At 42.2% G+C, this 22,864-nt stretch overlaps 9 protein-coding genes across 9 annotated transcripts; 7 read left to right on the forward strand and 2 right to left on the reverse strand.

The window, feature by feature from the left end:
* Positions 1-382: 382 nt before the first annotated feature.
* EAE97_009866 (uncharacterized protein) lies at positions 383-1,156 on the forward strand (the record flags this gene model as incomplete). The annotated part of the gene is made up of 1 exon (XM_038880381.1): positions 383-1,156. The coding sequence occupies one exon, from the start codon at positions 383-385 to the stop codon at positions 1,154-1,156; it is 774 nt and encodes a 257-aa protein (XP_038728748.1).
* Positions 1,157-2,469: 1,313 nt separating this feature from the next.
* EAE97_009867 (uncharacterized protein) lies at positions 2,470-4,102 on the forward strand (the record flags this gene model as incomplete). Its single annotated transcript, XM_038880382.1, has 3 exons — positions 2,470-2,650; positions 2,712-2,951; positions 3,021-4,102. The coding sequence occupies 3 exons, from the start codon at positions 2,470-2,472 to the stop codon at positions 4,100-4,102; spliced, it is 1,503 nt and encodes a 500-aa protein (XP_038728749.1).
* Positions 4,103-4,993: 891 nt separating this feature from the next.
* On the forward strand, positions 4,994-6,623 carry EAE97_009868 (uncharacterized protein; the record flags this gene model as incomplete). Its single annotated transcript, XM_038880383.1, has 3 exons — positions 4,994-5,192; positions 5,259-5,474; positions 5,530-6,623. 3 exons carry the CDS (start codon positions 4,994-4,996, stop codon positions 6,621-6,623), a joined length of 1,509 nt encoding a protein of 502 aa, XP_038728750.1.
* Positions 6,624-7,515: 892 nt separating this feature from the next.
* Positions 7,516-9,426, forward strand: EAE97_009869 (uncharacterized protein; the record flags this gene model as incomplete). Its single annotated transcript, XM_038880384.1, has 3 exons — positions 7,516-7,717; positions 7,798-8,007; positions 8,276-9,426. 3 exons carry the CDS (start codon positions 7,516-7,518, stop codon positions 9,424-9,426), a joined length of 1,563 nt encoding a protein of 520 aa, XP_038728751.1.
* A 1,476-nt stretch (positions 9,427-10,902) lies between these two features.
* Positions 10,903-11,917, forward strand: EAE97_009870 (uncharacterized protein; the record flags this gene model as incomplete). Its single annotated transcript, XM_038880385.1, has 3 exons — positions 10,903-11,216; positions 11,321-11,480; positions 11,546-11,917. The coding sequence occupies 3 exons, from the start codon at positions 10,903-10,905 to the stop codon at positions 11,915-11,917; spliced, it is 846 nt and encodes a 281-aa protein (XP_038728752.1).
* Positions 11,918-15,780: 3,863 nt separating this feature from the next.
* On the reverse strand, positions 15,781-18,153 carry EAE97_009871 (uncharacterized protein; the record flags this gene model as incomplete). The annotated part of the gene is made up of 5 exons (XM_038880386.1): positions 15,781-16,639; positions 16,691-16,936; positions 16,994-17,079; positions 17,134-17,659; positions 17,714-18,153. The coding sequence occupies 5 exons, from the start codon at positions 18,151-18,153 to the stop codon at positions 15,781-15,783; spliced, it is 2,157 nt and encodes a 718-aa protein (XP_038728753.1).
* Positions 18,154-18,444: 291 nt separating this feature from the next.
* EAE97_009872 (uncharacterized protein) lies at positions 18,445-20,104 on the reverse strand (the record flags this gene model as incomplete). The annotated part of the gene is made up of 2 exons (XM_038880387.1): positions 18,445-19,410; positions 19,457-20,104. The coding sequence occupies 2 exons, from the start codon at positions 20,102-20,104 to the stop codon at positions 18,445-18,447; spliced, it is 1,614 nt and encodes a 537-aa protein (XP_038728754.1).
* A 495-nt stretch (positions 20,105-20,599) lies between these two features.
* EAE97_009873 (uncharacterized protein) lies at positions 20,600-21,346 on the forward strand (the record flags this gene model as incomplete). The annotated part of the gene is made up of 1 exon (XM_038880388.1): positions 20,600-21,346. The coding sequence occupies one exon, from the start codon at positions 20,600-20,602 to the stop codon at positions 21,344-21,346; it is 747 nt and encodes a 248-aa protein (XP_038728755.1).
* A 451-nt stretch (positions 21,347-21,797) lies between these two features.
* On the forward strand, positions 21,798-22,554 carry EAE97_009874 (uncharacterized protein; the record flags this gene model as incomplete). The annotated part of the gene is made up of 2 exons (XM_038880389.1): positions 21,798-22,043; positions 22,102-22,554. The coding sequence occupies 2 exons, from the start codon at positions 21,798-21,800 to the stop codon at positions 22,552-22,554; spliced, it is 699 nt and encodes a 232-aa protein (XP_038728756.1).
* Between the last annotated feature and the right edge of the window lie 310 nt (positions 22,555-22,864).

Genomic DNA, 22,864 nt, shown 5'->3' on the forward strand with positions numbered 1-22,864 from the left:
CACCCTCATCATATCCCGAAATTTCCAAAAGGTATGTAAAAGCACTGGAAATCTACTTAGCGATAATGTACCCGCAAGATGTGTTTTCATTTGTGGTTTTTCATGGCTGACTTATGTGTTGCATATAGAGATTATCAACAAAATCCTTAGTTTCATTCTCGTTGAAGAAGAAGAACAAGGTTCCTTGGTCTCAGACACAATTACTTGTAACCTCGACGGACCCGCTCTCTATCGAGAACCAGACTACTGTGTTCATCATTCCGAATATATTGGTCCTATATGCCAATCTGATCCCTGGTATCACTCGCGGTATTTACCTCAGGTCCGAGTAAAAGCCCACAGTTTTTGCAAGCCCGAAACAGGCAGTCAGGAGTTGTTAAAAATGCATCATCTAGTTGACGATCGTTTCATCGACACAAGTTGTCTACCTGTCTGTAAAGACTTTTACAATCTTTGTTCAGCCCTACTTTACAGAGACAACAGTTTTACTTTCACTACATATAAATCCAACATTCAATCTTTGGGTGTTGACAGCGGGTGCATGTTAGATGGAAATAAACCCAGAAAACGATATCAGAATGTGAAATTTGAGAAGTCTGATCCAAATTTCCTTTCTCTCGATGATTGGAATCATGAAATTGGCAAAGGCATTTCCCAAATTCAGGATCCTTCCACGGTAGACCGAATGAGTTGGCTGTACTACGACCCATTTCTTCGATTTCTTCAAACTATAGGTTTGAAAAATGCAGCGCTTTTGAAAACAATTCATTTTACTGGGATGATCAGGACCACTGTAAACCCTTTGATTAGAGGTCATAATGTCTCTCCCCAGCCAGATGATATGCGAATGAGCTTACAAATTTGCGTCAAATTTATCAACCAATTTTGCCCAGGAATGCAACAAATCACCTTGAACATTCATCCAGATGAAAATAAATATTGGAGTTTCGAAGTGGACTTAGTTTCACTCTTGGGAGATCACATCAGAGAGCTGAAGACTGTCAAGACTTTGATATTACGTACTGTTTCTATGAGTGAGCCTGAGAAGTACGTTCTCATGAAATTTGCCCTTGCAACAGAGACAATGCAGTGGTTTGCGGACAGGTCGGCGAGAAGAGCAGCTGAGAATCGGAGACTCGCAAGATATATGTTTTAGGGTTTTGAGGTGAGATTTACATCAGGAGCAGATGCTTTCGGGGAACGGTGTCAAGATTCTATTTTCCCATCTGGTTGTGTAAGTGTTCTTATGAACACACTTGATAAAAAATTTAGCAAGGTTTACTGTTACATGATGCAAGTGATTCAGGAAATGGTGATGAATAGAGTGTTCCGACAGTTAAGTCTGGATCAATATTTCTTGAGTGCCACTGAAACCTCTTTACCAATGAATGCTTTCGATATTTTACAAATGTGATTGAGTACGAAAAGACAAAGCATTGTTCTCTGGAAATTGGTAATGTTTGATATGTCACGTTCATTCTCATCACAGAGTTTTTCAATAAAAGCTCACAGCTTTTTAAATATGAAATTTTAGTTTATCATTTTAGACAATTTGTAAATAACCGCATTTGTTGAATCAGATCAAGCTCGCCAGCTGAACAATACAAGAGGGAATGATGGTGCAGAAACCAAAATCTAGGCTAATATTTCTTAAGCGAGCGTGGGGTTTCTAGTAAGGGAGATTTAGTTTCTCCTTGGAAAACGGTTCCGTATCGTAATATTAGAAGACAACTAATACAGTCAATTCTGAAAAAGTTGTAACAGATCCAAGGACGACTCAAAGTGAAAAATACCATGCAAATAATACTGATTGCGAGACTACTGTCATACACTGCCATAAGTATGATCAATTGACCGCGTCTTATAAATCATCACTGTTCACGGCGGTCGGCGAATGAAGCAAAAGGTAGTGAGACATCATAAAACGCACCAAAATTCGTGAGCCTCAATAAGGGTAACATGAAGCGCATGTTTAGACTTGGTCGTCTAGCCGTACAAGTTGGTAGTGCTATTTTGTGATTCACGATCAAGGTTAAATTATTAATCACATTATGGTGTACGGTGTTAACCGCGATGTATATCCTGGTAAGAAATGTATATAAAGCGAAATGTCAGCTCAGAGTTATAACTTGACCGTACAAGCCGGCGTTACTAATGTATCGTTAGCATCCCGTCACTCATGAAATGGATCTATGATACGGTCTTAGCTACGACACTAATCTTGGTTACGCTCTTTTACTACAGCTGCTGATATCACCAGGAAGTCTTTTGCAAGTGGTTATAAGGGAAACCAATTCCCTCCTCAAAAAACTCATCCTGTTATCCTTCTCATCTTTCATCAAGAACTTCTTTGATCAGAGTCTTCCTTCATAGAACTTCATCCATCAAGACTTTATCTTACATAAAAAATCTAAAATGAACTTATTAGATTCAGTATATAGCCATTTCAATCTTCCGTTTAGACCAAAGATGTCTGCGAAAGACAAGAAATCTTATATCGAGAAGCACAATTCTCGGAAAGAACAGCTCCGCGCATCCACCGAGTTCCCAGATCTTACTCCTGAGGAGGCCCTTCAGAAACGAGTCCTTGCTCGTTGGATCCATAACCAATGGTTCGTGAAAGATGGAATACGTCATATTATTTGCAGAGGTATGTATATTACTGAACCCCTTAAATAATTCAATTAATACTAACTTGACAATCATTGTAGACATTGAATATTACCATTACAAAGCCCAACCTCGACTCTGGAAGAATCTTTCACGCTGGAGATCAACGACTGAGACACAGACTTATGTCGATTATTGGGACATTCCAGTTCTATTGAAGGACGTGGACCGTGTAACTAGGGGGACACTTGCAGCTCGTGAAGCAATTGGAATTCATCCAAGTGAAGGAGGTTGGAATCTACCAAGATCTCACCCTAGACACTTGCTCAACTTTCCACAGGGTAAGTTCGCCATCATTCAATTTTTTGATTTCCCATGAAGATAATAGCTGACTTTTGTTCAACCTATAGAGATTCTAGACAAGATTATTGGTTACAATCTCATTGTCGGCGAGGACGTGGGCTCCATAGCCCCTAGAGCGATGACTAGTAACAAGAATAGCGACTACCAAGAAGCTCACTACCAAATCTCTCGCCCTCCTTACCCTGGACCTGTTCGCCAAGATCTACCCCGTAATGGATACCGTGTGTATGCCTTTGCTGAAAAATATCATCCATCAATTGGAATGTTTGGAGATACATTTTTCGAGCGAGGACCGCAATCCATCAAGAAATCAGAATTGAGCGATGAATCCGGACCTTACATTCAGATGCAAAACATTTTACGTCCAATGGCTGATGCAAGCTGTCTCAGAGCATGTAAAGCTTTCCATGGTTATGGCACGGAGATGTTGTACAGACACAACACTTTCACGTTTGACATTTCAACTTATAAGAATACGAGAAAATATATGATGTACGATCAGGATGGACCTCGGTCAAGCTCGACCGTCCTCAAACCAGATAGACACATAGAGAATGTTGGAGTACTACAGCCATATAACGAATGGTTGGTCGAAGTTAAAGACGCAGTGTCCCAAGTAAAACAATCTGTTAGCGACAAAGATCTAGCAGGTTGGGCTTACCAAGATCCTTTCGTTCGATTCCTCTACAATATTGGCCCAGAAAATGCGAAACTTATCAAAAGTCTCCAGTTTTCTGGCAACATGAAGACTCATCGTTGCAATCCAGCCAATGATCATCATAGAATTTGCGGCGAGGGTTTTATGATGAACTTCCTTATCTATCTACAATTTATCCATGAGTTCTGTCCGCACCTAGAAAAGCTCGTCTTAAACATCGCTCCAGATGTCCATCGTCGTTTCAAAGATAAAGAATGGTTGAGATGGTCTAGCTTCCAGGAAAATCTTACTCCGCTCCTAAAGAAACACATCAGAAAGTTACAGACAGTCAAAACTTTGGTCCTTTGTACCCGGAATGAAGCGAAACCAACTGAGGAGAATCATCTTTATGAACCAATGAAGTTTCCTCTTGCAGTAGAAACATGCAAATGGTTTGAGGATAGGGCAAAAGGTTGGGCATCAAACGCTTAAAATCATTCGAGAATGCTCATCAGATACTATATGGGTAAACGACTGAGAAACTCAAGTCAAGCAGGCATGATTTGGTCTCATTGGCTGGGGGTGATGGGAGTTTGGTCGGTCTCTTGACCTATGTATCTCTGGGCGTTTTTAGCTAGTAATCAATGGACTCAACTGATTCATTATCATGAATCATATAAATGACCTAATATTATTTGACTCTTACAATCGTGATTCAACAACCTTGTAGGGTTTACCTAAACAATGATTTCACCAACAGCCAACGACCAATCTCAAGTTTAACGACAGGTGACTTTGAGAAGTTTGTTTCAATTATATTCCCGTTTGCTAATGAATGACTCTTCCAGAATCTATAAATTTCCTGCATACATCACCCTAGTATTCACTTCTCATCATTTAAAAACATGAATTTCCTAAACTCTCCTTGAATCAGATCGAGGAATTTAAGCAGAGATGGCGCGGAGTAATGTAGTCTCTGTTATTGCGGGTGATGAATGCGCAAGTAGGAATTGAGCAGAGTTAATGCAAATATCCGTATAAACTTCCATTGAATTACGCTATACTACATCTCCAATGTATACCTAAGCACGCTCAGATGTTTCGTCTGAATATTGATGCGCTAATGCGTCGCTTAACATCTGCTGTATAGACTAGTGTCAAAACAGGCGAGTTGAACTCTTTCTCATGGCTATTTAAGCCCCCTTCCCTCCAAGATCCATTCCTACAAAGATTCATTAAACATCAACTTCAACATCAACTTCAACATCAACTCCAACATCAATTCCAACATCAATTCCAACATCAACTCCAACATCAACTCCAACACCAAGTTCAACACCAAGTTCAACTTCAACATCTCAATACCCCCTTAACTACACCAAAATGCCTGGACCAAAACTTTATGGCCGCACTATTGCATTTGGACCTTACACTCCAGAGGATCTAGTGGAGGCGCGCCGCGAGTTTCCAGAAGAGAGGCTACCATCTAGGGCTCTAGAAAAGTTTGCCCACGCTCATTGGCTCGGATCAAGTAGCAACAAATGGTTCTGGAAAGACAACTGCCGCTACACTTGCGGTGATGGTATGTTATAATCATTCGAATAACCCAGTATTTTTAAAGACTTCTTACTTACTTTGATCATTTCAGATATCATCTATAATCAAATCTGGGAACCCAGAACCAAAGAAGTTCGCTGTCCGTACAATTACAAGAAGTACTTGGTTCCACTGGGTGGTCCTCCAACGCTGTCACAAATCGATACACCCAAGCCACAGAGGCTTTCAAAGCTAATCGCGCACAAGAGCGAAATGCAATGGAACGTACCTCGTGATCATCCTCGTCATCTTTTGAATTTCCCACAAGGTAAGTTAGCTCTAAAATGCCGATTGCAAATTGAATACTAATGATTTGGACACAGAAATTCTGGATGCTATTTTTGGGTCCATATTGAGTGCCCAAGAATTTATAGTGCTCCCCGATGTCTCCACCTCGAACAGGCTGCCCAAGTATGATGACCCCAAATTCCACCAATCTTACAACTTGGAAGGAATTGAATGGAATTATAAATATCCGAAGACGGCTCACTTTGAATCTCTCTGGATCAGCACAGTAATTCACGAACAACGATATGATGCACATGGAAAGTACTTTGTTCTTCGCAGAGTTTGCCGCCCTATGATCGACGCAACAATTCTGCGGGTCTGCAAGAGCATCTGTGATCAGGGAAATGAAATTTTATATACAGGAAACAAATTCAAGTTCCTGACAACAAAGACTGGCAAATTGGGGGCCCCAGATACCTTGTTTGAAGACAGGTTATATCCAAATACTGGGTCGAATAGATCATTTTGTCAAGGAAGAGACTGCCAAGAAGCCAGAAAGAGACGACAAGAAATGGCCGTTGATGCTATCAGCATCATCGAAAACAGAACAACGGTGGTAGATCTGTACTTCGACATGTATCATGATCCCTTTGTACGATTCCTTCGTGCCATCGGGCCAAGCAAGGCCGCCATGATCAAGACCCTACATTTCAGCGGGCCCGTCAAGCAACATTATTGCTCTCAGGATTCTAGCTGCACCAAATGTACCAAGGAGTGCGAAGACGACTTGATCGAAAGTATGCTTCTTTACATTACTCTCATTAACAAGTTTTGCACCAACGTACAAAAGTTGGTGATTATTGTGAGCAGGGACTACCAAACGAGCAATACCTTCAGGGGAGGCCGCGTATCATATGACGAGGACGAACGAGAACGCGGGTTTATTGCACGTCTGCAAGATTTGCTGGAAAACCAGATCAGAGAGTTGAACACGGTTCAACAACTCCAGGTCTCCTTGGATGGCCAGACAGAGATAGAATGTGCCAAAGACACAGAGGCATGGTTTTCTGAGAGAGCTCGTCAGCGGGGACTCGAAGCGTTTGGGAAGACGAAACTGCAGATCAGGATGCAGGCTTTGACCATTGGTGATGATAATGCCAATAGTTCCATTGTTTCGGAAGCAACATGATTGCATTGGCGATGGAGCATCGCACCTTTCGAAGGACAAGACTACCAGTGATCAGGTGTTCAGAGATTTTAGGCAATATACCTAAGAAGTCAACATCCAGGGTCTAAAGCAAGCATGTCTTTCAATAATTGAACCATTACACTAGACTGAGATTCCAGGTGCTTATGTTTGCGAAATTGTGATAAGAATAACAAAAAAATTGTTGAAATGATAATCTTGTGCCAACTGACCCTTTTCTCAACTAAAGAACCATTGATTTAAACTATTAACGAGCTACGACTAACCATTTACAAGTCAGTCTCGAGAAGATGCAAATCAGAGGCTTCTTGTCATATCTTTGACCTTGATATCTCTTGTTTCCACGGTGTTATCTGAGCGTTGTTTTTTACGTCTCATTTTGTTTTCTTGCTCTATTGTATAACTCTATACCTCTGCAGTGTCGATAAACCATCGAGAGTGGAAATAATGTCTACTTACAAGTAATAAGTTGACCTTTAGGCAATGATACTGTGTTGTGACTAACAACCATGGATCATTTCCTATGTTTTCATTGCCCAAAGTCGTCACGTGTTTCGACTTGTATTTTTAGCAATATCTGGCTTCACTAGATGAGATGCATGAATTGAGTGAAGTAGAGTAAAAGTGAATATGGAAGTTCTGGTCAGAACGAGAATTGAAGTCTGGCACGTGCCTCGTTCTCATGCCTCAAATCGAATGGAAGTTACAAACTTAAATTCAGTTTCCTGCAAGATCAAACCAAAAATCAATCACACAAACAAGAAGGTTCGGATGAATTGATACGATATATTGATAGATATTTCTTCTATCTTCTTGCACTCCTCTTCAATACCTTCTTCGTTCTCTCTCAAAATTGCGCATTGCCAGAATAAAGATGCCACCACGATTTCCTCCCCGTGTTCCGCGCGAGCATGTCAACAATCTTCCACCGATGAATCAAGACGATCTTGATGCCGCACGCAAAGAGTTTCCTGAGGAAAAGCTCCCGTCAAGAGCCCTGGAAAAGTATGCGAAGAAGCATTGGATTGAAGGTCGTTACTTTTGGAAGGATAATTTTCGTTATGTCTGCGGCTCTGGTGTGTTGACTTTCCAATCCAAGTTTAAAGAATGCCTGTGATTGTTTGAGGGTACAATATACTTATTTGGTCAATTGCAGATATTCAATACTTTACAGCTACTATTCCTAGATACGAAAGGAAGACGGACCCCCAACGGAGAACATACCATGTTGCTAAAAATACTCCGACATTGGCCATGATTGATCGACCGAAGAAAAAGGGTCTCCAGAAGTTAATCGCACATCAAAGTGAAAGCGAATGGGCATTGCCTCAGGATCATGACCGACACTTGTTGAAATTTCCTCAAGGTGAGTTGATCATTCTACAATGGGTGCATATAGCATGGACTTCTCTCTCGACTCTTTGAATTAAAATGAATTCATGGTTCTCTACCTCCTTTCAAAATCGCATGGTTTTATTGCACGATTTGTTATGGACACGGGCATTCGATGAGACTTTAGTGAGCCAAAAACAAAATTCAAGAGCATCCTCACTCAAAGTCTCTAACGGTATCATGAATCCAGATATTCATTGTTGATTGCTATTGCGTCATTCACTACTAAAAAAATTTGACAGAAATTATTGATATGATCTCCCGCTCCGTTTTGACAATCGAGGATCATACAATCACGCCGGACGTCACAACATCTGATTGGGCACGGGTTTTTAAGTCTCATAAGACCTATTCCCTAGACGGTGAGCGAAGTCCCAAATCAGAATTCAGTTTTGATACTATCATCACACACCCATGCAAAGATCAAGAAGGGACACACTTTCAGCTTCGAAGAGTATACCGCCCCAGGATAGATGCAACTCTATTACGAGTGTGCAAAAGCTTCAGAGACAATGCAACTAAGTTTTTATATAAGGAAAACATGTTCCATTTTACAACAATGGATTGGAGTGCAACCGGCAGTCCTATTTCTTGGATCGATCATGTGAAACCACGCAGCTTGAATTTATCCGAGGTTGAGACGATTACACAGGCCCCGTTGGATGAAGTTTCACTACTGTTGACGCGACTTCACGAGACAAGGCCATTTGAAAGTTTTGAGCCCCATTTCTTTGCCGTTCATGACGCTATTCGATTGATTGAAAACTCGGGGACTCCAGTTCTCGAGGACTGTTGGGATGCATACAGCTATCACGATCACTTTTTCCGCTTTCTTCAAGCAATTGGGAAAGAGAAGGCTGGTATGCTAAAGACTTTAAAATTCAGTGGAACAGTCATCCTACACCTATGTGAGGGCAGCGACTCCACGCATGGCCCCAATGGTCTGAAAGAATCGTTGTGCTCTAAGGACCTGGTTGATACCCTTCGTTTGTATGTTCCGATCATCAATAGGTTCTGTACCGGTTTGGAGAAGCTGGTGATTGAAGTGAAAAAAGATCCTCATCCAGACTGGTCCTTGCTACTTGTCTTGGATCCTTTGAACTCGGGCAGGAGTGTTCACCAACGGTACATAACCTCCCTGCTTGAAGGAGAGCTCCGAAAACTCAAGACAGTAAAAATACTGGAAGTCTATAAAGTCTTTGAGGTCAAGGACGATGCCTCAGCAGCAGATGCTTCAGTAGATACCCCCGAGCGCAAGGGATTTATGAAAATAGAGAAGCTTGATTTCGCAGAACCGACGATTGAATGGTTTAGGGATAGAGCTAGCAAATCAGGTAATCAGAAAGGAGGAGAACGAAACAGTAGCAATGAGAAAATCTGCAAGAGGCCTTAAATTGCGGGATGAAGGATATTTCATACATGTGACAGGGAAGGAACTGAAAGAGGGATAAGGGATGGAGTTCCGAGGAAAGTTTGCTTCTGCTTCCGGTGATCTGTAAAGATCTAGTAAAGCGACAAACAAAGATATGCAATTGTAGCTACAATGGAGAGGAATTGCATGTAATTATAATGACTCGTGCTCGTTGATGCGAAAGTTTCTCAAACGAGTGTTCATCCCTTTATACTCGCACTTTCAAGCATTCAACGCCTCGGATTGTTGGTGCAGGTATCTCTCAATCTCAATATTGGTAAACCTGTCGAATACTGAGATATTTTGCATAGACTGGCAAGAAGTTCAGTAGTCAAACCACTCATCCCAGTCTTCATGTAAAATACGACAAGTAATTTGACACTGGCCATGAATTTTGGCTAGTCGGAGATGCCTTGAACTTTTGGACCTCATTCGTTCCTTCAATCGTGCTTGGTGATTTGCTACCTTTTCCTCATCTATCTTCCCCTCTTCATTGCTCATATCATCTTTTATTGAAATATTACCATCAAAATTGAGGTCTCGACAACTCATGCATTTCTCCAGGCTCTCATCTCGTCACATGTTCTAAACGGCAAGAATGAAGCAGACACAGATAGCTCTTGATTTTCATCTCACTCTGTCAATCTCATCGCAAAGTATCATGAGTATGAACCACTTGTCTCCGAAATCATGATTGAAAAAAAGGACGGATGGAAGAATCAGCTCGCACTCACGTGCACCTGACTAAAAAATTGGCGCTAGAGCACTAGCGCCAACAGATCATGACGGCATCTTCGAGTTCCTCCCCACACTTCCAAACTCCACTGACATCCTTCATATGAACATCGATTTGTCCCTAGGATATAACTATACAAAAAATGAATGGGTAAACCACTTCATACATCATGTACCGACTGTGAACATCTCGTTTCATATCGTAATGAGATTCCAACCTTTAAGTATTGAATCACGCCCCTCCACGTGCAGACGTGAATCATGATTATAACATCATGCCATCAGAAACTCAACTCCAAACTACCGTGCGCCGCGTACTTCAACCACATCTTTCCGCAATAGACAACATACCCCATACCCAAGAACCCGGTGAGGGGTCGCAGATGTCGATCTTTGACGTCGATCTAGCATATGCATATTCGGCACATGCGTTTGTATGGATGTGGAAACGTGGGGTGCGGAGAAGAGCGCTCGGATCAAAATAATGCTTCTCTGCATTGCACCACAGCGGAAAGAAATAAGTTTCCGCGTTATTGTCACGAATAATATTCCTCTTGGATGGAAAGAAAACTCCGGAGTTGATAGCTATCTTGTATTCAGAGATATTGGCGTAGATCATCAACATGTAAGTAACACAGCATCAAATAAGTATATCAACCCCTCTTCCTTTGCTTTCTTTCTCTGCTCCCTTTCATACCCTCTGCCCGAACTTTCTACCCAAAAATGGCAACATCATCACACCATGACCGCACTCCCAATCCCGCCCTCTATACCGGCAACCCCTTAGCCCACGCCCATACCAACTCCTCCAACTCCATATATTTTGCCCCCTTTGCTGGTGCGCTTCAGCCGGGATTGTATCGACCTCCTAAGAAGAACATAGCGAATCCTGCACCTTTAGGACTTGCTGCTTTCGCATTGACGACATTTGTATTAAGCTTGATAAATTGGCATACGAGAGATGTTTCAGAGCCGAATATTGTGGTTGCGTTGGCTTTTGGGTATGGTGGGTTGGTTCAATTATTGGCGGGGATGTGGTATGTTTCATTTCTTATATCTGTTGATTTATGCCTATTCGATGAATTGCCGAGGGAAATTGGATTGGAGTTTGTGAAACTTTGGCTAATGAGGAATGATACAGGGAAATGGCAGCTGGAAATACATTTGGTGCCACGGCATTGAGTTCTTATGGGGGATTTTGGATATCTCTCGCGATTGTCTTGACACCAGGTGGATTTGGAATTCAAGCCTCCTATGAGAATCCAGTACATTTTTACTATGCATTTGGATTTTTCCTCATGGTATTTTCTCTCTTCTTACTCATACCACCTTCACCACCTGAGTCCACCAACTAACGAGTCTCCAGGGCTGGTTCATATTCACATTCATCCTCTGGATCCTCACTCTTCGCTCAACTGTTGTCTTCTCCTTCCTCTTCTTCATGGTCGTTCTCACCTTCCTAATGCTCGGTCTCGCCTACTTGTACCCTGGAGAAGCAGGTCCAAATGTGGCATTCCAAAAAGCAGGCGGAATGTTTGGGCTCCTAGCAGCGTTTGCAGCGTGGTATGTGACGCTAGCTGGACTGGCAGATGATTCGAATAGCTTTTTTACGGTGCCAGTGTGGCATTTCCCGTGGAGTGACAAGGGAAGAGAAACGAGGAGAGTGAGGAATGGAAGCTTGGAGGAAGGTAGTGTTGGGGGGAGTGAGGAACAAAAGACTAGGCAAGCGAGTGTATAGTTGAGGGTGGATGAATGTTGATGTGATGGGAAACAGTTGTGTAATTTATTCAAAATGGGTAGATGGGTGTCAATGCTTTGTGGGAAGAGCTGCGACGATGTAGCGAGTGTTTGTAAAAGTTTAAGACGTATATATACCATGCATGACTTGCCAAAGATTTGTAGGAATAGAAGAAATGAATTGTGAAAGAATTGATCCAATTGAGAGTAGAGTCATCAATGACCATTATCAGTGCACCTCCTTCATGCATTTATGAATTCAATACTATTATCAACATTAACAATATCTTGCGCTCAAGAATGTCGGCAATATATCGCACATCTGTTCGTGGTATTTTGCAACGACTAAGAAATCGGCGAGCTTAGTTTCTTGAACCCGTAAACAAAGCTAATAAAGGTGTTGTTACAGATGCCGTTTGTAATATCTGACTGAAGTAGTATCTCGAAGGGAGGGCCCGAAAAGAGGGATTGAGTACTAGATATCCAGAGTCCTTCTTGCTGACTGACTTCAACATCTTCGTGCTTGACAGTGGCAGATCAACAGCTCGCCGTAGTTGGAAGACACTGTCGCACCAATCGCGAATAACTTCAATATCGAACCACATCCCACAAGTATACCAAACCACTACCAATTCTTCTTCACAACCCAGCACAAGGCCAAATGTGCAATGAAAAAAAAAAAAGATTTCAAAAACTGGTCAGACGTCCATCAACACCCACCCCAATCCAGACTCCTAAGAGAACCAAAAGAGGGTCGAGATCATCACCACTTTCTATACGATCAAGCAACTGTCACCAGCCACTCCAACGCCTCCCTTGCGGAAAGAACGAAAGCAAAAACGGTTTCACTCTAGGGCATCGAGGATCGACTCATCGTCCCAGTTGGAGTCTGTGGCTCTTGTAGAGAACACAGAAGAAGGACGTTTACTAAAGAAATGATTCTTTGAAGTATTGTCGATACTTTTTTCCCTGAGGGTCTGGGGAGGAGAGCATCTTATAGAGATGGAGTGTGGTCTGTGCGGGGAAATGCAAGAGCGAAGCGAGTGCAAATGGTGCAAACATGGCTAGGTTGGGACTAGGCTGGAAAAATCTGTCGGAGAGTGGGGCGGGATATATATGGGTTTGGGGAAGTTTTTGGGATGAAATTTTTGGGAGGGGGACGGAATAGTTTTGCTGTGAGGCTGAACTTGGATCTTGGGATACGAGGCTGTATGGTTGCATGCATACGGTCGTATGGCTTGATTGGTAGATTTATTATTGTGTTTCTTCTTTTGTTTGTTAACCTTATATCCCTGCTACTTAATGAATGGTCTGTTCTGCTTTGAGTGACTTCAGTCTTTCTTCATTCCTCACTCTCTTGACTTCGAAATGAAATGCTCAACCAACGCCTTTGCATTGATTTGTGAAGTACTTCCTTGGGAATGGTAACCAAGTATTGCGAAGCTGTGAGCCCTCGTTCCAGTTCTGGCAATCTTGAACTTTCCATCGAGTGACTTTCGTTGCTCAGTATATACTCTATGTTTCGAATCTTAGCAGAAGATTTCGCTCAAATTAAATGCTCAGGATTACTCGGGAATGATATCAGCGAGATAGGTAGGTTTGAGTTGCTCATTGCTGTTTGAGTCTCGTTGCAAGTTGCTCTCGGGCTTAGAATCGTGAACTTCGAAGTCGAAGATGTTGTCATTGATTCTACAACTCTCTTACAGTTTTTAGTCTTAAGCTTACTACTTGGCTCAACGTATTGATGGCTTCAGTATTGGTTACAGTCTTAAACAGATCCTCGAATAATAATTTGTAAACCTGAGGATGTTTCGCGTTTGCTTGTGTGTTTTTTTGCATATTCGTGATATTTGGTTCATTGGTTAGGATTTTCAGTTGGAACTTGGAAATGGGTGGAAGGTATGGATTCTGAGGATGTTTATGGTTGGGAGATTGTATTTTTTAATCGATAACACTTGGTTTCTAATTTCTAATTTTTAATTTCTAATTTTTAATTTCTAATTTTTAATTTCTAATTTTTAATTTCTAATTCTTAATCGTCAATATGTATAATATATCTAATATATAATTTCACATGTGTATCTTTATAAATAATAAGACACTACTCATCTACCTGGTATTATCACAGTCTTCTGTCGATTTCCCCATCATCATTCTACTTTTTACTATTCCTAATATTCCGAGTCTTATGATTATTTCCTGGTATTCTTGTGATATTCTTTGATCAGTCTTTTTTCTGAAGGGAGAGGGAGAGGGAGAAGAGGGCGAAGAAGAAGTGGAAAGGAAAAATAAAAATTGCTGCAAAGTAGGAGAGATAGTAATGACGTATAAATAAGCTTGAAAACGTGTTGGGAGAGGATGAGAGGAGAAGAGTGAGAATATTGATGTGGATGAGGTGGATGAGGATTTGAGTTAGGAGCAGGGGATAAGGGGAGAGGGAGGAGTGACAGGGAGGAAGAGACGTGGACATAGTGGCTTTGTGAGATGTATGTATATATATACCTAGAAAACCAAACACACCGATATCCAAGCCAAGCTTCTCACGATTCCGAATCTCAACAATCCTTTCTTCCTCCCGCCTTCCTTCCTCTCTCCTCTCTCGCAACGTATACAACCCATACACCTTCAAAATACCCAGACATGCACACGAATAATCTAATCCACACGCCACCCCTTCAAGCGAAGCGAGCAAGAAGCATAGCAGAGCAGAATCGAATCGGATCGAGTCTGGTGGTTATAAAATGTGAATGATTATATAATTACGTAGATCTAGAGAGAGATTAGATGGATGGATGGATGGGAGGGAAATTAGGGTGTGGGTGTGAGATATTGATATTGATATTGATACTGATATTGATATTATTGAATATACATGGCAGCTTTTAAGTGACGACCTTAAGTATTTTGTGTGGAAAATTGAGGATTTGTACGTTTTCGTGTAAGAATGTCGGGTGTGGAGGTTGGATGGTTGGATGGGTGGGTGTATTGAGAGGATGAGGTGGGTTTTGTGGGTGTGATGGAAACAGAAGAGGTGGTTGGAGAAGGGGGTGATGGTGTGGATGTGGATGGGGGTTTTGGGGGTGTTGTGAATTGGGGGGTTGGGAATTGGAGAGATGTTTAAATTTGTGGTGGTTCGTGATCAGATGGGATTTGCGAAAGTGCACAGCAGGTTTTTAAATTTTCGGGCGATATATGGGTGGATTGAAATACTTTGTTAAACAATAGGCGGGCATGAGTAGATGAGTACCTAGCTATGCCAATTATAGAATTAGAATTTGGGCAGTGGAAAAAATAGTCGAATGTGAAACCGGTTGCGAGAGTGCCTATTCAACATCATCTGGACAAAAAAGTTTATGTCGAGCTGAAAATGGATCATAGATGATAGTGGTTAAATACAACCTAGAGATAGAGAGATGATGATATCGCAAAGCTTCAAGATATCATTAAATCCAAGACAAATGAAAAGAAATACCCCAAATAACACCGCTTGAGTACCCTATCGAGGGTAGAGATGGGTCTCAAAACTGGGAAAAACCCCTACCCCTCCTCCCCCAAAAGATCCGTTGACAACCCTCGCGATGATTTCTTACGTATGGTTCGGTCAAGCTTTAATGGCACGCTATAAGAGGGTGGAAGACTTTCTTTCTCATTTTCATATAAACTTGCATATAGAATTCATCGTCCCATGTTGTCGGAAATGAGTCCCTGGGCCTCTGGTAGAAATCTCGATTCTGTAAAATTTCAAGCTCGACGTGAGCTTATCTGGATAAAAAACTTGATCTAAGGTTCCGACTTTTCATTCTGTTCCTTTGTTGATTGAGGGCACAGTGAAGATGTCTTGTATAAGTTGGTACTTCTCTCATATCAGGCTTCCCCGGAAGTTTCAGGTGAATCCTCGCTTAAGCCTTGCAAAGTACCATTTTTCAAATCTTCCTCAATTTGTTGGATGTCTTCCTCGGTGATAGTACAATAGCCGTATCCTGATTCATGAACCATGCTGTAAAAAATCTGAGGGCGTGTGTAAAATGGCGAATACAGAGTGAGCTCCATTGCCGTATTTGGAACCAGTGGCTCTTCCCATTGTCCAGGCATATCCATGGAGAGCTTTCCGCTTTCGATGAAAGCTTCATCGACTTGTGAGAGGCATCGGCCTGCACCATTCCTATCGCGACGTTTTCGACCAGCTTCGCATAGGAATAGGGGATCAAGATGCGAGTACTCTGGTAAAGTTGTAACATCTATTTCAAGCGAAAGATTGTCTTGCTGATGCTCATAAACAATCGAATAATTTATGTCCTTACAACAATGAATGATGTGGCCTTTGAAATAATTCTTTGGAATGTTCTTTCCATCGCTACCACCCCTGTCGCTGTTCTCTTGACCGTCACTCTCGGTACGTGGATGATGAGGAAAGAGATCAATTCCTAACTCAAAAAGTGGTTTCGACCATAGTCGAAAGAGAGCATTGGTAATTCCCACGCTCCAAAGGCATGCTTTTATAATACCTACAACCCCATCTATGTATATGCCAGTGATAGTACGCGGGAGGAGCTCTTCGTTTGATTCGCTTGAAGATGAGGGTATAAGTAATTGCCTCAAGACAAGGGAGAGCTTGTATTCGAATGGGAATAATGTACTGCTCTCTCGTCCATAGAACCAAAGACGGAATAATGATCCGAGCCATTTGTTCACAACAGTAAATATCATATGTACCGCAAGCCCCCTGTTGTAATCTGAATCGGGAGTCTCGAGTTGGAATAACTATTCCGCAAACCTGGCGACTAAAAAATCGAGAACTTCGGCATCTTTTGTTCGACAAATGCTCCATTGCATAAATGCATCAAAACTGCTTCCGATTGATTGGGTTGGTTTATGCTGGAATATATAATGCCATACGGAAATATTCGAGAAAGAGTCAAAAAATGTACCTGAGCCCGATAAACAGAACGGCCATAAGTCAAATCCAGCTTCAACTAAAGTAGCAAAACAAGTCAATGCTTTCGTCATCAACACAGGGAGACTGTAATAATATATGAGCGGGTTTCCTTGTGATTTGATCAAAAGAAGAATAACTTACTAGCCATAATCATCTTCCCAGTGTAAATCAGCCCCAACATCAAGAAGCATTGTGGAAAGCTGCCAGTTGTCACACGAAACGGCTATCTGTGAAACAATAAGAAATGCCACTTTACGATTTTCGTGTGTTGGGATACTTACATGTAAAAGAGACCTTCCCATCTCGTCCACATCATGAATAGATGCTTCTCCGCGATCTAGTAACCTCCGAACAGCTTGAACATTACCATTTCTACAAAGTTTGAAAATTTCCGAATCATATGGTCGGCGCCGAACAATGTCAAGTGCATACCGATCAAAATTACTTGTTGCCATGAATCTGAACCCTTTCCGACATGTCGTATATCCCACTAAAAGTTCAACCAGGAAAGTCTTGATGCTTGTCGAATTGTCGGCATCGTCTATCCCATCGTCATCGTTATATCGGTGAGTGGTAGAAATAGTTCGAAAATTGACAGTGCCTAGTAAGAAATTCGTCTTATATTGATTAAAAGATTTAGAAACGCTACCAGCAGAGCTTCTCCATCCACCCGAGGGAAATAGTTGACTCTGCGTCGTTTCTTGTGATGTTGGAAGTGAAATTTGGTGCGTCGAGTTTGTTGTAGCTACAGAGCTAATATTCGTGGTTAGGACATCGAGCCTGCTGTTGACTTGAATCAAAGATGCCCTATACTCAGCTGGTCAATCAAATAATCATTTTATAGGAAGGGGGTTATATTACTGTTGTCTGCTACCCTGAAGTAGAGCCATAGTGGTCTTAACGCTCTCAAGATTATCCCTAAACCTTTCTATCTTGCCCGCTTTCAGGACCATCTGGACTTTTCTCCATTGCCTACCGAGACTCCCATTGGCAACGGATAGATTTCGCGACAACTCTGAGATCAACTCTGAGAGTTGACCAATATCGTCTTTTGCTAATTCCAGAGCGTCCTTGACCATGCTTTCAAAATTTGTAGGTATACTACCAGTTTCGTATTCAAGTCGAATTGTATGAAAGACGCTAGCCACAAGTCGAAGCTGTTTGGACAAGCGGCGAATGTCTGAAGGAGCATCCTGAACGGCTTCCCAAAATTCAGCTGCTTTCCTCAGGGCATCCCCGAGTTGTACCGCTAGTGTTGCGATACCAATGACGCTTGCTGTGAAACTGACGGGATCCGCCATAATGTACAATATCAAGACTTCTCTGAGAAGATGAATGATGAATAATTGAAAGATTAGTATATAATGGGAGCAAAAGAGTGAGCCGCGATAAACATATATTTAAGTGCTGTGCTGCACTCAGCATCGAAAAGAGATAAGCCTCACACAGCTCAATTAGCAAGCCAATCATTAGAGTGAGGCATTGCTGCATTAAAAGGGTTTCTGGCTGCAGATTTCACAATTTGACCGGGATGTGAGTCGCGAAAAGTTATTGGAGGTGATTTGACCTATTATACTACAGTAATATGGATATCATGAAGTTCCTTTTAATTCTGCCTCGACCTCCTCGACAACAATTGCCCGAACATCTTCCCAAGAAGTACTGGGTACAACTCTGACTCGTTTCTCTTTTTCTTCTAACCCAACAAATTCTTTAGGGAGCACTGTATCAAAGCTGAAGCTCTTTTCATCCTTCAATGCAAGATCAACTGCATTTGCAAACTTGGCTGGGTGTGCTGTTGAGAGAGAAATGTGATATGCATTTGGTGAGCGGGAGACGGATCGTAATGAAGCAGCTACACCAATGGCTGAATGTGGATCCAAAACGTAGGAACCGCTAGTATAGAAGTCCTTAATTGTGTCGATGGTTTGCTTGTCACTGACTCTTTCGCTGTCGAAATCTCTGTTCGCAGCCTTGAGGATTTCATCCTGGACATTGAACCCACCATTTGTTTTCAATTGTTTGAGCCAAACCTCAACTTCCTGGCCGGCTTGCTTTTTATTCCACTCATCGTCCATACCAGCGCCAGAGGCATACTCGTAGGCTAAAAACCACAGTAGTCGCTCAAAGTTACTTGAGACAAGAATATCCATAGCTGGGCTAAGAGTCTCCTTGACACCATCCTCGTGTGCTTTGACTCCATCTTCAACAAGTCCACCTTCAGCTTCGACACCATGAACCGCCTTCTTCTCGTAGTGTCCTGTCTTCCAGAAGCGGTATAAGATATCATTCTCGTTAGTCGCAATCACAAGCTTTTCAGCTGGTAGACCCATGCGCTTTGCGAAATATCCAGCCAGAATGTCACCAAAGTTGCCAGTAGGTACCACAAAGCGGACTTTGTTTTCGGGTTTATATCCAGACGACTTTTGAAGAGAGAAGTATGCATGGAAGTAGTATGTGGTTTGTGCCAAAATTCTTGCCCAATTGATAGAATTGACGGCTCCAAGGTTCATTGTCTCGTTGATCTGCGGATCCGCGAATAGAGCTTTGACAGTATCCTGAGAACTATTAGATATGTCAAATATATGTAGATGTATGACTCACCTGGCAATCATCAAAAGTGCCTTCAACAGCCAAGTTGTGCACATTGGCATCCAAAACCGTGGTCATTTGAGCCTCTTGCACAGGACTGACTCTACCCTTTGGATGTAAGATGAAGACTGAGACATCCTTCTTGCCTCGAAGACCGTAGATAGCTGCAGATCCAGTATCACCACTTGTAGCCCCAACAACTGTAAGATGATGCCTATCTTTTCCCTCCTTGCCTTTGTTCCGTCTAATGAGGAAGTATTCGAAGAGATTCCCAAGTAATTGTAATGCAACATCTTTGAATGCAAACGTAGGACCGTGGAATAATTCTAAAAGGTATAAATTATCCTTTTCGCTGAGAGGAACGAGAGGTGTAGTTTCTGGAGCGCGAAATGTAGAGTAACTTCGATTGATGATATCTTTCAAGTCTGCAGGTGGGATTTCGGAAGGGGAAATATAGAGGGAAAGGATTTCGAATGCGAGTTCAGAGAATGACAAGTTCTTCCATTTTGACTCCCAGTTCTCAGGTACTGATGGAATTTGTTCAGGAATGAATAATCCTCCATCAGCAGCGAGACCTTTCAGCACGACTTCTTCGAATGATAATCCGTAGTCGCCACCTCTGGTCGACAGATATCTTTGAGAAGGGGTATGGTCAGTCATGATGCTCTGTTTGTATCGTGATTAGATGCGAATAACTTCAATTGAAACAATGTTTTTGATCAATGGGAAGATCCGCTCCGATGTCGGTTTCTATGCGGAAACCCCGCCATCTAGCGTATCCTCCCTCCGCAACCCCGCTGCCCAGCGGAATTTTTTAAACATTTATGATAAGTCACCTTATTCCCGATCAACAATCTACATCAATGTTGGATTTGACAATCCGTCATGATGGAATCAAATGGAGGCTCTGGCTCTTCTTGAAGAAGGCTCACATGTGCAAATTTTGTATCACATTGAAGAACGATAAAGTACCGTTTCTCAAGTACCTATGGAGACTGCGGGAAGAGGTGACTTTTCTTCTCAATCGCCCATTTGCCAGGTAAGTTACATATTGCGTGATTATTGGGTTTCTACAGGTGATCATACACCTACTATTGGGAACAAGAATTTCAAAACAATCCATGTTGCTTGGACTTCTGATCGCAGAATCACATCATGGCACAAAATATCTACGATCAAGAGGACTTTTTCAAGGCTTATGCTCAGCTTCCACGCTCTCTTCATGGATTGGAAAAGGCTCCTGAATTTGAAGTGCTACGTTCTTGGTTACCAAGCCTTGAGGGATCGAACTTTCTAGATCTTGGATGCGGATTTGGCTGGATGTGTAGATGGGCGCGAGAAAATGGTGCAAAATTTGTTCAAGGTATAGACGTGTCTGAGAAGATGTTAGCTCGAGCACGAGAGTACCCAGAAGATGCTTCTATCAGTTATTGCAAAGCCGATCTGGAAACGTTACAGATATCTCCAAATGAGTTTCACGTTGCCTACAGCTCTCTAGCTCTTCATTACATCGAGAATCTACCATCTCTTGTCGAGCAAGTTTATAAATCACTGAAGCCTGGAGGAGCTTTCATCTTTTCTGTGGAGCATCCCATTTGGACTGCCCCACGAAGCCCTGACTGGATTAAAGATGCGGAAGGTCGAGACGTCTGGCCACTAGATGGCTATTTGTTTGAGGGCCCTCGAACGACAGACTGGTTGACGAAAGGGGTAGTCAAACAACACCGTTCGATTGCTACATATATCACGATCCTTCTTGGTGCTGGCTTCATATTGTCTGCAATTGATGAATGGGGACCAACACCAGAGCAGATAAAGGAATATCCAGACTGGGCTCGGGCAAGGGATCGTCCTCCGTTCCCACTTGTAAAGGCTACAAAACCGACCAATTATATTACTTAAACCATCACAATATCGAAAAATGGCTTGCTGGCACCCGTGTCTGTTTCTGGGATTGCAAATGCGGGCGGGCATCGTTCTAGTGTTGCTTCAGGCGAACGCAATATCAGGTTCATCTAAAATATGCCTTCCTTTCAATATTCGATATTGAATCAAAAAACCAAGGCTCAAGATTGTTTCGGAAACTTTCGGTTCATCGTACAAATTAATCAATTCGTGTTTGAGATCACATTGCTATCATTATGTAATATCACAGTATCAATGCTTTCAATATCTGATTTCGTTTGAGTGATACCACTTTTTACGTCCCAATGAAGGCCTTGCGTTACAGGGGCATCAAGCTGTAAGCACAAGCCAGCTAATCCACCGATCATCAATCTCAAAATTCATCCGCTCTTAAGATGACTCCTACGACATCTTTCTGGAGGTCAACCGACTGTCATATGCTCTCGTGATGTTCAAATCATCTCGCGCAGATTACCATGGCTGGTTAGAGTTCAAAGAAAATGCCCTGCCTAGCAATATATTCGGCTACCTACTCGTCCAATACTTCCTCCGGCATTTCAAAAGCAAACCTTTCGATATTGCATGCTACGACGATCCCACTGAGATCGCAAAATGCGGGGCACTTGGCCAACGGAGCTTTCTGAAACAACCATTACCAATTCGAGAAGGTCCCAGACCTGAGAAGGGCAAATGGGTACCTTGAGGCTTATTCTCAAAATCAATCTGCACGAACTACTGACAAGCCATGATAGGTAGTGCCCCACAGGCAGATCAATCAATTCGGTGAATATGGAATGCACAGACTGATCAATCAAACCATCATCAACCTAGCCAAAACTTATCCTGACCACGTAATTTTGACTACATCTGCCCTCGAAAAACACGGCGACGCCCTCTTAATCGCAGAGAATGTCCCAACACCTCATCTCCCGGCACGGAAAACGAAACGAGAGATAGCACATGTCCATACAGAGGGAAAGAATGTGGATTATTCGATGCACGCAGTACTCTCGCCTAGGGATTGCAAAGATGTGATTGAGAAGGGTTGGGGTGAAAGAATGACCTTTGCTGGTACATTAAAGATGCCTGCGGAATATCTGATGATATATACTCCGAGAACAGAATCAGAATTGGGGAGTGTGAGAAACATTTTGGAGGCCGCGATTGGGTTTATGACTGGTGCGACCAGACCTGTGGAAGAGTAGCGGATAGACTATTCGGCCGAGAAAGACACATCATAGATCACAGTTTACAGCCTAATCGCATCTTTCTCGGGTGTACATGTCTGTATCTTTGTGATGATGGAATATCTGAAACAGTCATTTCGAACGATTATCGAACTCACTATCCTCAGCAAGAGTATCCCAAGTGGGAAATGCAATCACTTTCTCTATTCGGTCACGAACCCAATTTAACTCACAAAAAGTTCAGATACAAATATTCACAAAAGTTTCTGAAAAGTATTCATCCCAATATCTAAACATCGAGTATCTGGCATAAAAAATAATAGCTATC

The sequence above is a fragment of the Botrytis byssoidea genome (genome assembly GCF_014898295.1).
Source record: "Botrytis byssoidea strain MUCL 94 chromosome Unknown BBYS_024, whole genome shotgun sequence".
NCBI classification, from domain to species: domain Eukaryota; kingdom Fungi; phylum Ascomycota; class Leotiomycetes; order Helotiales; family Sclerotiniaceae; genus Botrytis; species Botrytis byssoidea.